General features: G+C 40.1%; 1 protein-coding gene across 9 annotated transcripts in view; it reads left to right on the top strand.

Annotated features, from left to right (window-relative positions):
* Positions 1-6,803: 6,803 nt before the first annotated feature.
* The window catches only part of CFAP206 (cilia and flagella associated protein 206), a 47,054-nt gene continuing 41,686 nt past the window's right edge, over positions 6,804-12,171 (top strand). For 3 of the 9 annotated variants that reach the window (XM_058734659.1, XM_058734668.1, XM_058734663.1), the window contains exon 1: positions 11,146-11,287. In XM_058734659.1, the coding sequence (XP_058590642.1) occupies positions 11,272-11,287 (16 nt within the window). In that variant the 5' untranslated portion in view covers positions 11,146-11,271. Of the gene's footprint in view, positions 6,821-7,398; positions 7,512-10,603; positions 10,878-11,140; positions 11,288-12,171 lie in introns of those variants that run through there. The other 6 variants (XM_058734660.1, XM_058734661.1, XM_058734664.1 and 3 more) reach the window with 4 other exon arrangements.

Raw genomic sequence — 12,171 nt, forward strand, 5'->3', positions numbered from 1 at the left:
CTGGAGTGTTGTGGAGTAGAGTATTTCCTCACCACAGCACTCTCTGTTCACACCCTCTCAGTCTTTTCAACCCTTAACCTTCACTGAATCATAAAACTCTTTGAGGATCTGATAAAACCATGACCCCTCTCTCCAAAAAAAAATGCCCATGTACACAGCAGTTTGAATATAGTATCAGGTCCATACAGCCTTAGAAGCTCCCTATGCACCTCTGATTAAAACTCTGTCTTAGAAAAAGAGATATTTTTTTCCTTCAGAAACAAAAACAAACAAAAAAAACAAAAAAACAAAATGGGGCACCTGGGGGGCTCAGTCGGTTAAGCATCTGACTTTGGCTCAGGTCATGATCTCACGGTCTGTGAGTTTGAGCCCCGCATCAGGCTCTGTGCTGACAGCTCGGAGCCTGGAGCCTGTTTCAGATTCTGTGTCTCCCTCTCTCTCTGCCCCTCCCCCGCTCATGCTCTGTCTCTCTCTCTCTCTCTCTCTCTCTCTCTCTCTCTCTGTCAAAAATAAATAAACATTTTTAAAAAATAAAAAAAAACAAACAAAAACAAAAACACCTAACCATTCTACCTGCTGTGTCACATTCTTTCTTTATGATGTTTTTTTTTTTTAACATTTTTTTAAATATTTTATTTATTTTTGAGACAGAGAGAGAGACAGAGCATGAGCAGGGGAGGGGCAGAGAAAGAGCGAGACACAGAATCCAAAGCAGGATCCAGGCCCCGAGCTGTCAGCACAGGGCCAGACGCAGGGCTCGAACTCACGAACCGTGAGATCATGACCTGAGCCGAAGTCGGACACTCAACCGACTGAGCCACCCAGGCGCCCCTGATGTTTTCTTTTCTTACAATAATTGTTAGCACAGGATCTCTTCCAAGGGCTTTCTGTATCCTAAATAACCGGATGATCACAAGGACCATTTGGTCAGTAGGCACTGTTGTACAGATTAGAAAAGTAAGACCCACAGAGTTCAAGTAACTTTTCCAAGTTCATGTCCGAAGCCTTAATCACTCCACTCTATTTGTATGCTTCTTTTCTAGCATATTCAGCTTATAGGTTTAAATGAGCAGATGCTATCCGAAAAGGCCATGTATTAATTTCCTAGGGCTGCGGTAATAAATTCACATGAACTGAGTAACTTAAAACAACAGAAATTTATTCTGTCACAGCTTTTAGAGCTCAGAAGTCTAAAGTAAAGGTATCGTCAGGCCCCACTACCTCTGGAAGCTTTAGGAGAAAACCTGTTGCTTGCCTGTTCCATCTTCTGGAGATTGCTGGCATCCCTTGGCTTGTAGCTACATCTCTCTGTGCTCCCTCTTCACATTGCTTTCTCCTCATTGTGTCTGTGTTCTCTTCCTTTGCCTCTCTCTTATAAGGATACTTGGAATGGTGTTTAGGGCCCACCTGGATAATCCAGGAGAATCTCCTCACTGACTCCTCACTCAGGGTCCTTAACTTAATTACATCTGCAAAGACTCTTTTTCCAAATAAGATAACATTGATAGGTTCCAGAGCTAAAAGGCCAAGACTGGATGATAATATATGTAAACAGTTTTTAACTGGGTGAATGACAGCACCTCAAGAACACACATAATAGATTAATTTCAGCCTTGAGAGAGGTTTCCAGAGCAGTGTTTCTCAACTGTGGCTACACACTATAACCACTTGGGGATCTTGGAGAAATATCAGTGGAACCTATACCAGACCAGTTGATTCAGAATCTCTGGGAGTGGGGCTTGAACATCAGTATTTTTCCAATGGCCCTCAAATTAATAAAAGATATGCAAAACATATGCACAGGAAACTATAAAATATATTGAGAGAAATTAAAGAACTAAGTAAATAGAAAAATATTTAATGCTCGTCCATTGAAAGACCCAATATTATAAAGAGGTTAAAGATTAATTTATAGATTCTAGTTGATCTATGGAAACCAAAAAATATCTAACCAGTAATTTCATGAAAATTAACAAAATTACACTAAGTTTTACATGGAAGGGCAAAGAGCTAAAAATAACCAATATAATCTTAAAGAAGAACAATGGTTGTTTTGTTCTTACCAATATCTATTACAGAGCTACAATAATTAATACAGTATGGTATTGTGGCAAGGATGGATAAAAGACTAGAATACAGGTCCATAACAGCACATTTACACCTACTGACTTGTGGTAAAGGAGACACTGCAATATGATGAAGAGGAATGATCTTTTTAAATAAATGGTGTAAGACCAACTGGATATCCATATGGGGTGGGGGTGAAGGTAGGGAAGAATATTTGCTTCTACTTCACACCAATGACCAAAATCAGTTCACAGTATAGCAGAGATCTAAATGAGAAAGGCAAAACAGTAAAGCTTCTAAAAGGCAACTTAAAATATCTTCAAGTGGTAGGTAAGCTTTTCTTTTCTTTTTTTAAATTTTTTTTTCAACGTTTTTTATTTATTTTTGGGACAGAGAGAGACAGAGCATGAACAGGGGAGGGGCAGAGAGAGAGAGGGAGACACAGAATCGGAAACAGTCTCCAGGCTCCGAGCCATCAGCCCAGAGCCTGACGCGGGGCTCGAACTCACGGACCGCAAGATCGTGACCTGGCTGAAGTCGGACGCTTAACCGACTGCGCCACCCAGGCGCCCCGGTAAGCTTTTCTTAAATAGAACATAAAATGTATTAACTGTAGAGAAAAAGATTGATAAATTAACCTCATTAAACTTAAATGTTTTGAAATTGACTGTTGTACCTGCTACCAACTTCTTATGATAGATTTTTCAGTTCATATTCTATTTTTATTTTCCAAATTCCTCACCCTCCTCTGCCTTCTCTCTTTCAGACTTTGTTCTCATCACAAAGATCCTACCCTGATCCTACCTTTTCTCATAATTTATTCTTCATTTCCTTGTTTGGGGAATTTCTGTAATGTTAAAGGGTTTCTAATCTGTTCTTCTGAGCCAAATAACTTTGTTATTACCGCATTAAAAATTTGGATTTACTAGTGACAAGAAAATTGTGGTATATCCATACAATGAAATATTAATCAGTAAGAAGTGGGAATGAACTATTGATGTACACAACGACATGGATGAATCTCAAGACAATTATGCTATCTGAAAAAAAATAGAAAAGCAAAAAATACATATTGTATGATTCCATTTATATAAACATCTAGAAAATGCAAACTAATCTATTGAGACAGAAAGCAGATAAATGGTTGCCTGGGATCGAAGCATAAGGGAGGAATGAAAGGGAGATTACACTGAGACAGGAGGGAACTTGGGGCAGAGGGGCTGATGATATGTTAATTATCTTGATTGTGCTTATGGTTACCTGGTTACATGCAATTTATTGTACCGGAAGTCTTCAGCAATTCTAATATTGGTTAAAAAATTACAAGTGTCAGTAAATCATGACATTTTTGGTATTTTAAGTCATGTTTATTACTCCATCAACAACATAGCTGATCTATTTTTTAAAGTGTCTAATACACAAGTGTATCGTTCTCCATTAGAATCAAAGACAGAATTTGTATATAATGCTAAAAAGATGGGGAATTCCTTGCTGGATATGGTATTTTTCTATTAGTTACTTTTTCTTTTTTTTTTTAAATTTTTTTTTTTCAACGTTTTTTATTTATTTTTGGGACAGAGAGAGACATAGCATGAACGGGGGAGGGGCAGAGAGAGAGGGAGACACAGAATCGGAAACAGGCTCCAGGCTCTGAGCCATCAGCCCAGAGCCTGACGCGGGGCTCGAACTCATGGACCGCGAGATCGTGACCTGGCTGAAGTCGGACGCTTAACCGACTGCGCCACCCAGGCGCCCCTATTAGTTACTTTTTCAAAGTGTGTGTCTCTGGACCACTTGAACTAGAATAGCCTGGAGTGTTTGTCAAAATGCAAATTCCCATACCAGGAATAGCAGGGAGCTTCCTTAACAAAAAAAAAAAAGGGGGGGGGGTATTTATTTCCAGCAAATACTATAATTAATGTGATAATATAAGCATTTCTCTGAAAATGATGGAGCTCGGTATTACCAATACTACACTTCAACATCTAACCAGAAGGCCAAATTAGAATAGTAAAAGATGAAAGACAAGAAAGTAATGGAATAACTGATGGTACCTTACTTTCAGACTTACCACAAGCCTATAGTAAACAAGACAGTGTGGTATTGGTCAAAGAATAGACAGATCAATGGAATAGAATAGAGATACCAGCAATATTGATCCGCGCAAATGTAGTCAGCTGATCTTTGACCAAAGGAGCAAGTACAATTCAAAGGAGAAAGGTTAATCTTTTCAACAAATGTGCTGGAATAACTGGACATCCAGAAACATAAAAACAAGCCAACAAATACAAACCTTAAACCTGTCACAAAAATTAACTCAAAATGGATCATAGACCTAACTGTACAAAACTGTAAGACCTCCTTGAGGATAACATAGGAAAAAAAAAAAAAAAAACAATCTGCGTGCCCTTGGGTTTGGCAATCACTTTCCAAATAAAACATCAAAAGCACAATCCATGATAGAAAACATTGGTAAGTTGGACTTAATTAAAATTAAGAACTCTATTCTGCAAAAGAGCTGATTAAGAGCATGAAAAGACAACCATAGACTGGGACAGTCTTTGCAAAACACATATCTGATAAAACAACAACAACAACAACAACTATTTCTTAAAATATACAAAGAATTCTTGAAACTCAACAGCAAGAAAACAAACAACTTGATTTTTATTTAAAATTTATTTATTTTTGATAGAGAGCGTGCATGAGAGGGAGAGGGGCAGAGAGAGGGAGGGAAAAAGAGAATCCCAAGCAGGCTCCAAGCTGTCAGTGCAGAGCCCAACTTGGGGCTTGATCTCACGAACTGAGAGATCATGACTTGAGGCAAAACCAAGAGTCAGATGCTTAACTGAGCCACCCAGGTGTCCCAAACAACTCAATTTTTTAAATGGACACAAAATATGAATAGACACCTCACAAAAACAGATATCCAGATAACAAACAACATTTGAGAAGATGTTTAACATATAGTCATTAAGGAGTTGCAAAATTAAAGCAGTGAGATACTATTACACACCTTTTAGAATGGGGAACATCCAAAATATTGACAATATCAAGTGCACATGAAAATGTGGAGCACATGAACTCTCATTCATTGCTGGTGAGAATGCAAAATGGTACAGCAACCTTGGAAGATAGTATGGCAGGTGTTTTTTTGAAAATTAAACATAGTCTTATGAGTCCGTAATTTCACTCTTTAGTATTTACCTAAAGGAGTGGAAATTCTTTTTTTTTTTTTTTCAAATTTTTAGTTAAATTCTAGTTAGTTAACATACAATGCAATATTGGTTTCAGGAGTAGAATTCAGTGATTCCTCACTTACATAAAATACCCAGTGCTCATCAGAACAAGTGCCCTCCTTAATGCCCATCACCCATCTAGCCCATTCCCCAACCACTTCTCTCCATCAACCCTCAGTTTGTTCTCTGTCTTTAAGAGTCTTTTATGATTTATTTCCCTCTCTCTCTTTTCCCCCCACTTCGCATATGTTCATCTCTTTTGTTTCTTAAATTCTACATATAAGTGAAATTATATGGTAGTCTTTGACTGACTTATTTCACTTAGTGTAAGTAATCCCTTTTGAGTTAATTCTAGCTCCATCCATTCATGGCAAATGGCAAGATTTCATTCTTTTTGATGGCCGAATAATATTCCACTATGTATATATACCACATATTCTTTATTCATCAGTCAATGGACATTTCAGCTCTTTCCATAGTTTTGTTATTGTTGATAATGCTGCCACCAACATTGGGATGCACATGTCCCTTCACATCTGTATTTTTGTGTCCTTTGGGTAAATACATAATAGTGCAATTGCTGGATCATAGGGTGGTTCTGTTTTTAGTTTCTTGAGGAACCTCCATACTGTTCTTCAGAGTAGCTGTACCAGTTTGTGTTCCCACCAACAGTGCAGGAGGGAACTGTTTTATATCTTCATGGTCAAATGCAGTAGCCACTAGCCACATGTGGTAGGGAAACTGAGGAATTGAATTTTAAATTTCATCTAATTTTAACTAATTTAAATGTAAACAGATCATATGGCTGGTGGCTACCATTCTGGACAGTGCAGGTCTAATGATGAAGAGGCCGGATCAAGAAGGAACTTGCATCCCATGCAAGGGGAACTGGACTTTCTCCTGTAGGTAATGAGAAGTCTCCAAGTGGCTGTACATAGGGAATTATACGACCAGCTTTGCCTTTGGGAGTGGAGCAGGCTGGAAGCAAAGGAAACAAGTAAGAGATTCCAGTAATGGACCTCAGAACATGGTAGTTAGGGAAGGGAATGGCTATGAGACACGCTAAAAAGGTAGGATATACAGGCTTAGTGATGGATCTGAGTGTGAAAGATCAGGGAGGGAGAGAAGCAGGGTTACCCAAAGCAGGTTTGGGGCTGCTAAAATTACGGGGCCTGTTAATAAATTAAAGGCAATTCATCCCAATAAAGAATGAAGAGAGCAGGACTGGTTTGGAGAGAAGATTGGTGTTAGAGATAATGAGCTTGGAGTGGAGTGAGAAATCCAGGCGATACATTATCCCTTGCAGTGTGTCAGGAGGAACTGGCAATCCAGCCTGCCCCATCAGAGGGACAATTGAAAGGAAATAATTTGATGGGTCTTTGGCCTTTATTTGGTCATAAGAAGACAGCTTCTGAAAGTGGAATGTAGCTCTTTTATAATTTCAGCAAACCTGGAAGGGGAGCCAAAAAAAATCCCTCCTCACAAAAATGAGGACTTATGGGCTTCAGAGCAAGGTGAGTTCCTTGATAACTGAGAAAATATTCTTCCTTTAATAAAGGTTTAGACTGTACCAAATTAAAGTTCACCTTTGGGAGTCATGCCATAGTTCTCCCCATTGTGGGAGAAAATAACAAAGATGAAATTCAATCTGGAACCAAATCCCCACCCCCACCCCCCATGCCTACCTCCAACACCTGGTCTCCTAAGAAGTCTTATAAGCCTAGGGGTTAGTTAACTCAGCCCCCACCTTCTGAAGCCCAGGTACCACTAGAAACTGTTCAGCTCTAGTTTGAGGCATGGAAGGAAGGGGAGAAGACTGAGGGCAGTCTCTTCTTGGGGCTGCGTAAAGGGGTGCTTGGGGATAAGTAGGGCATCCTGAATCAGGAGAGCCAAGGTAGAGTCAGAAGTTCTTCTGGAGACCTATAATTTAAATGTTTTTTCCTTTCCCTCTAAAATTGTTATTTCCTTCTGAAATTTATCCAACCCTCCATTAAAGACGTTAAAGACTTCCAAAATTTCTCTTTTTTTCATTCACCCACACCTATACTCACCTTCTTTATCCAAATAATCTGGTGTGACTATTTCATACCAGGCTCTGTTCTTAGGTCCACAAAACGTGTTCCCTGCCTTCAAGGAGCCTATGGTCTAGTAGAAGAGACAGACAAGAAAATAGACTTCCCTAGAGTACTGACAGCTCTGTCAAATGTAAGTACTGTGGGGAAGGGGAATGGGGAGTGATTGCTTAATGGGTATGGAACTTTCTTTGGGGAGTGGTGAAAATGTTTTGGAATTAGATAGATGTTAAGGTTTAGGACCCTAAACCTAATATTGTCAGGCCACAGAAAGCTTCAAAATAGACATGACTTCTGGAAACACGGAGAAATTAGCCAGGTGAAGAGGGAAAAGGGACATCATCTAGAGGGAGTAACCTATTCGCAAGGGAGGCCAGTGAGTAATACAACATGATCAGAAAATGGAAAGAGTGTTCTGTGAGGAGGAGGAAGGCAGTTGCAAGAGCTGAGGTTGGATGGGTGGAGCTGAGATCACATCATGAAAGCCCTTACATGCCATGCCTAGGAGTTTGAACTTCACCCCAAAGCCACTCAGAAGCCTTCATGAGATTTTAAGCAGGAGAATGACACAATAAGATTTATATTTTTAAAATATCATTTTAGTATAGGCAAAGATTTGGAGGGTATAACACTGAAGTCAGGGAGCTCAGTTAGTCGGCTGCTGCAGTAATCCAGACAAGAAAAGATTGCTTCAGTTAATTCAGGAGAAGTGGGAATGGAGAGAACTGAATGGATTTGACAGACATTAATGAAGACTTGGTTATGAGTTAAAGATTGGGGAAATGGGTGTGGGAGTGGGTGGGTAAAGACAGGAAGACACTCGCAGTAATATTGTCCACATACACAAAATGGATAAGTAGGGCATATCAGAGTTCATCATGGGGGGTCCCAAGGAACGCTACCCATCTCCAGACTTAGACTTGAGAATCTTGGCCACAGAGCCTATAATAGCAAAGGTTGTTGTGCTTGGATCTTGTTTTCCTGATGAGGATTATTATAAGGGAAAAATAATTTTAAGAAAGAACCACTACTGCCTTCACTTTTTTTTAGAGGTTTCAATTTCATGATAATAGGATTCACTGGTTTAATTTGTTTCATTTTGTGTTTTTATAATTTTGATTCATCCGTAATACATGAAAGAGCAGGACCCCATGCTCGGTTATCTGCAGTAAAAGTTTCAACTTCCCCCTGATTTGTGAAAATCTGATCCTAAGGCTTGTTGTTTGTCTACTGGTTGACTCATGTGATGGACAAAAAGATAGGAAACAAAGAATTAATGCTTTCACTCATCATTTGTTACCTTTAAAAAAATGTTTATTTATTTATTTTTGAGAGAGAGAGCATAGCAGGGAAGGGCAGAGAGAGAGGGAGAGAGAGAATCCCAAGCAGGCACCAAGCTCTCAGTGCAGAGCCTGACATGGGGCTCGAACCCATGAACCATGTGATCATGACCTGAGCCGAAGTTGTAAACTCAACCGACTGAACCACCCAGGTGCCCCTCATCATTTATTGCCTTTAAAGATAGTTTGCAATCATAAAGAAAAGTAGATTTTTAAAAATAATTTTTAAAATTTAATTAATTAATTAATTTATTTATTTATTTAAAGTATGGTTGACATGCAACATTAGTTTCAGGTGTACAACATAATGAATAAATACTTAATACCTCATGAAATACTTACCATGATAAGTGTAGTTATCATCTGCCATGATTTGTCACCATACAGCATTATTACAGTATTATTGATTTTTTTCCCTAGGTTATGCTTTGCATACCTGCATACTTGTGACTTACTTGTGTTATAACTGGAAGTTTGTACCTCTTAATTCCCTTTACCTACTTCACCCCATAACATTTTTTCCTCTAGCTTTATTGTAAGGACACAGTATATAATACATACAACATACAAAATACATGTTAATCAACTGTGTTATGGGTAAGTTTCTGGTTAACAGTAGGCTATTAGTAATTAAGTTTTTGCAGAGTCAGAAACTTTCGATTTTTGAGGGAGGAGGTGGGTGTCAGAGCACCCAAAGATGTTCAAGGGTCAACTGTCTTTGCTGTTTCAGAAAAATTGTCAGTAGCCTGTTTAAAAATAAAACTTTGTTGATACTGGTTTCTAGTATCAGTTTAATCCCATTTTGTACTTCCATGTCAGTAGGCAGGCCTAATGAACATTACTGTTAAGGAATAAAACCTCATTATCCCAACTTTAGTCGTGGGTGTGTCCTTATAATGTGCTTCCTTGAATGTGTGGTTTTCTCTTCTGACATCTTACACCATCCTATTACAGACTTCCTTTAAACAGTGCATGAAGTTAAACTGTGATCCTTTTTATTTAAAAAAAAAAAAAACCCAGGTACTTTTATATAAACTCCAACAATACAGCCCCTCCATTTTCTTATCCTCTCCACACTGGATCCTGCCTCCCCTGGCTCCCTTTTAAAGGTGGCATCGACTTGGTTAAGTGACAGACTTTTGATTTGGGCTCAGGTCATGATCTCACCATCTGTGAGTTGGAGTCCTGCATTTGAATCTGTGCTGACTTTAAGAAAAATAAAGCTTCAGTTAGTTCACTAGCAAAATAGGTTTATTCAGGAATAACAGATGACTGCAATTTGGGATAAGAGCTGTAGGCAAAAACAACAAACAAAGCAAAGGAACATTATTTAATTGAGAAGGAGGAAGTTGGGAGGGGTTGTTTTGAATAAAAGTCCATTGGAGAAAAGCAAGAATTTAGGGGGATGAAGGTTTCTCACTGGCTGAGTTGCAGGGGTAGTCAATTTCTTATAGGCTACAATATACATCTTTCTCTGTTGGGGCCTGTAATTGATGATTCTGTCCTTTTGAGGGTTCTTTTGTTGAAGTGTGTAACTGACAATTCTTCCTATAATTTAATGGTGAAGAGGTAGAGGCTCCCCCTACCAGGCTCCCCTTCTAGCCTCTCAACTGCGCTTTTAGTGACGTTTCCTTTTATTAATTTTTCACAAAAGTAAGTACTCTTTTTTAGGAAATCTTGTGTTTTGATACAATTAACCACTGAGGTGTAGTGAACCTGTAGTCTACTTCGGGTTTAGGACCTTCCATATTCTGTTTCGGTTTTTAAAATCTCTTGCCCATCCTTCCCGGGAAAATCTGCAGCTTGGGCCCAGCCACGCCTCCCTACGTTGGTCCCACCCATGCCGGCCCCGCCCATGCTGGCCCAGCGTTACATCTCCATGGTTACCGGGCCCTCGTGGAGTACCCTGAAGTCCCGCAAAGCGGGGAAAGAGGGAAACCATCGTATAGACTGGCCACCGGCTCTCCAAGCCACGGTGACCCCACCCGGGGCTCTGCGCCCTTCAGCCGCGAGGAGGGAGCACGGACAGCGGGTAGAGCCCCTGAGGCTGGAGACTCTCTGTGCAGCCTCGGTTGAGACCTGTCGGTCAGAACTCCTTTCCTTGCGCCCAGGCTGAGCGGAAACAGGTTGCTTCCGGCCGGAGTCTCCCAGGCCCGCAGGTCAGACCTCTAACTCGCTCTGAGCCGGCATCAGAGGTTCGGGTCTCTCCGGGGTGTTACTCGCACCCCTAAAGGCCAGATGTCGGGAGATGTAGAGCTTCAAGTGGGAAGGAGGAGGGTACTGAGGGGAGTCAGTAGTGACCCCCTGCGCGGGGCCCACGGCACTCGGGAACGCGCACAGACATGGGCGCACGCACAGACGGACACGCGCACACGCGCAACTAACACTTTTTGAATACTAGTTACACGTATTAAGCGCTTGCGTTATGCCACGTGCTGTTTTAAACACTAAGTGTGTAGAACTTACTTCGGTCTTGGGACAACTCTGGGGAGAGGGTAGTAGTCTCATCAAATTTTTTAGAGGAGGAAGCCGGCTTACGGAGAGGGGAAGCAAATGTCCAGAGTCTCAGGTACATGGCAATGAGAAAGAACGAAATATGGCCCTTTGTAGCAACGTGGATGGAACTGGAGAGTGTGATGCTAAGTGAAGTAAGCCATACAGAGAAAGACAGATACCATACGTTTTCACTCTTATGTGGATCCTGAGAAACTTAACAGAAATCCATGGAGGAGGGGAAAGAAAAAAAAAAAAAAGAGGTTAGAGTGGGAGAGAGCCAAAGCATAAGAGACTGTTAAAAACTGAGAACAAACTGAGGTTTGATGGGGGGTGGGAGGGAGGGGAGGGTGGGTGATGGGTATTGAGGAGGGCACCTTTTGGGATGAGCACTGGGTGTTGTATGGAAACCAGTTTGACAATAAATTTCATATATTGAAAAAAAAATAACCAAGGAAATGAAATTTCAAAAAAAAAAAAAAAAAAGAAAATGAACAAGTCACCGTGGATCCCAGGCAGTCTGGTTCTGCTGGACAAAATGCCAAGTGCGACCTTATCTGAACACAAATAATGCTGAGAGTTAGCTTTATCTACCCGAATTGTCTTTGTTATTCTCTACATGCAAAGAAATCCTGTGCTCAGTTACTGATGGATGCTTAGGAAGATCGGAAAACTCAATAATCATTAAAACCTACCACCCTTTACTGGTTTGTAGTAAATGGAATTAATACTTAATACTAGGAGTTCATTTAAAAATTGTTTGATATTTCACATAATAGATTTTGATTTTTTTCTTTTATGTTTTTAATCAAAAGTCCAAACTCCAACTTGGATGCGTAGGAAAGAGAATTTAGATGATCCAAGCAAGAATTGTTTTCCAAGAGTCTCATATAATTATTAAAGATCATTTAGTGAATGTGGTGGCATAAGCGTTTCCTCTTTCAAACTGTAATCTGCCAT

This window comes from Neofelis nebulosa, chromosome 6 (assembly GCF_028018385.1).
Source record: "Neofelis nebulosa isolate mNeoNeb1 chromosome 6, mNeoNeb1.pri, whole genome shotgun sequence".
Taxonomy (NCBI): domain Eukaryota; kingdom Metazoa; phylum Chordata; class Mammalia; order Carnivora; family Felidae; genus Neofelis; species Neofelis nebulosa.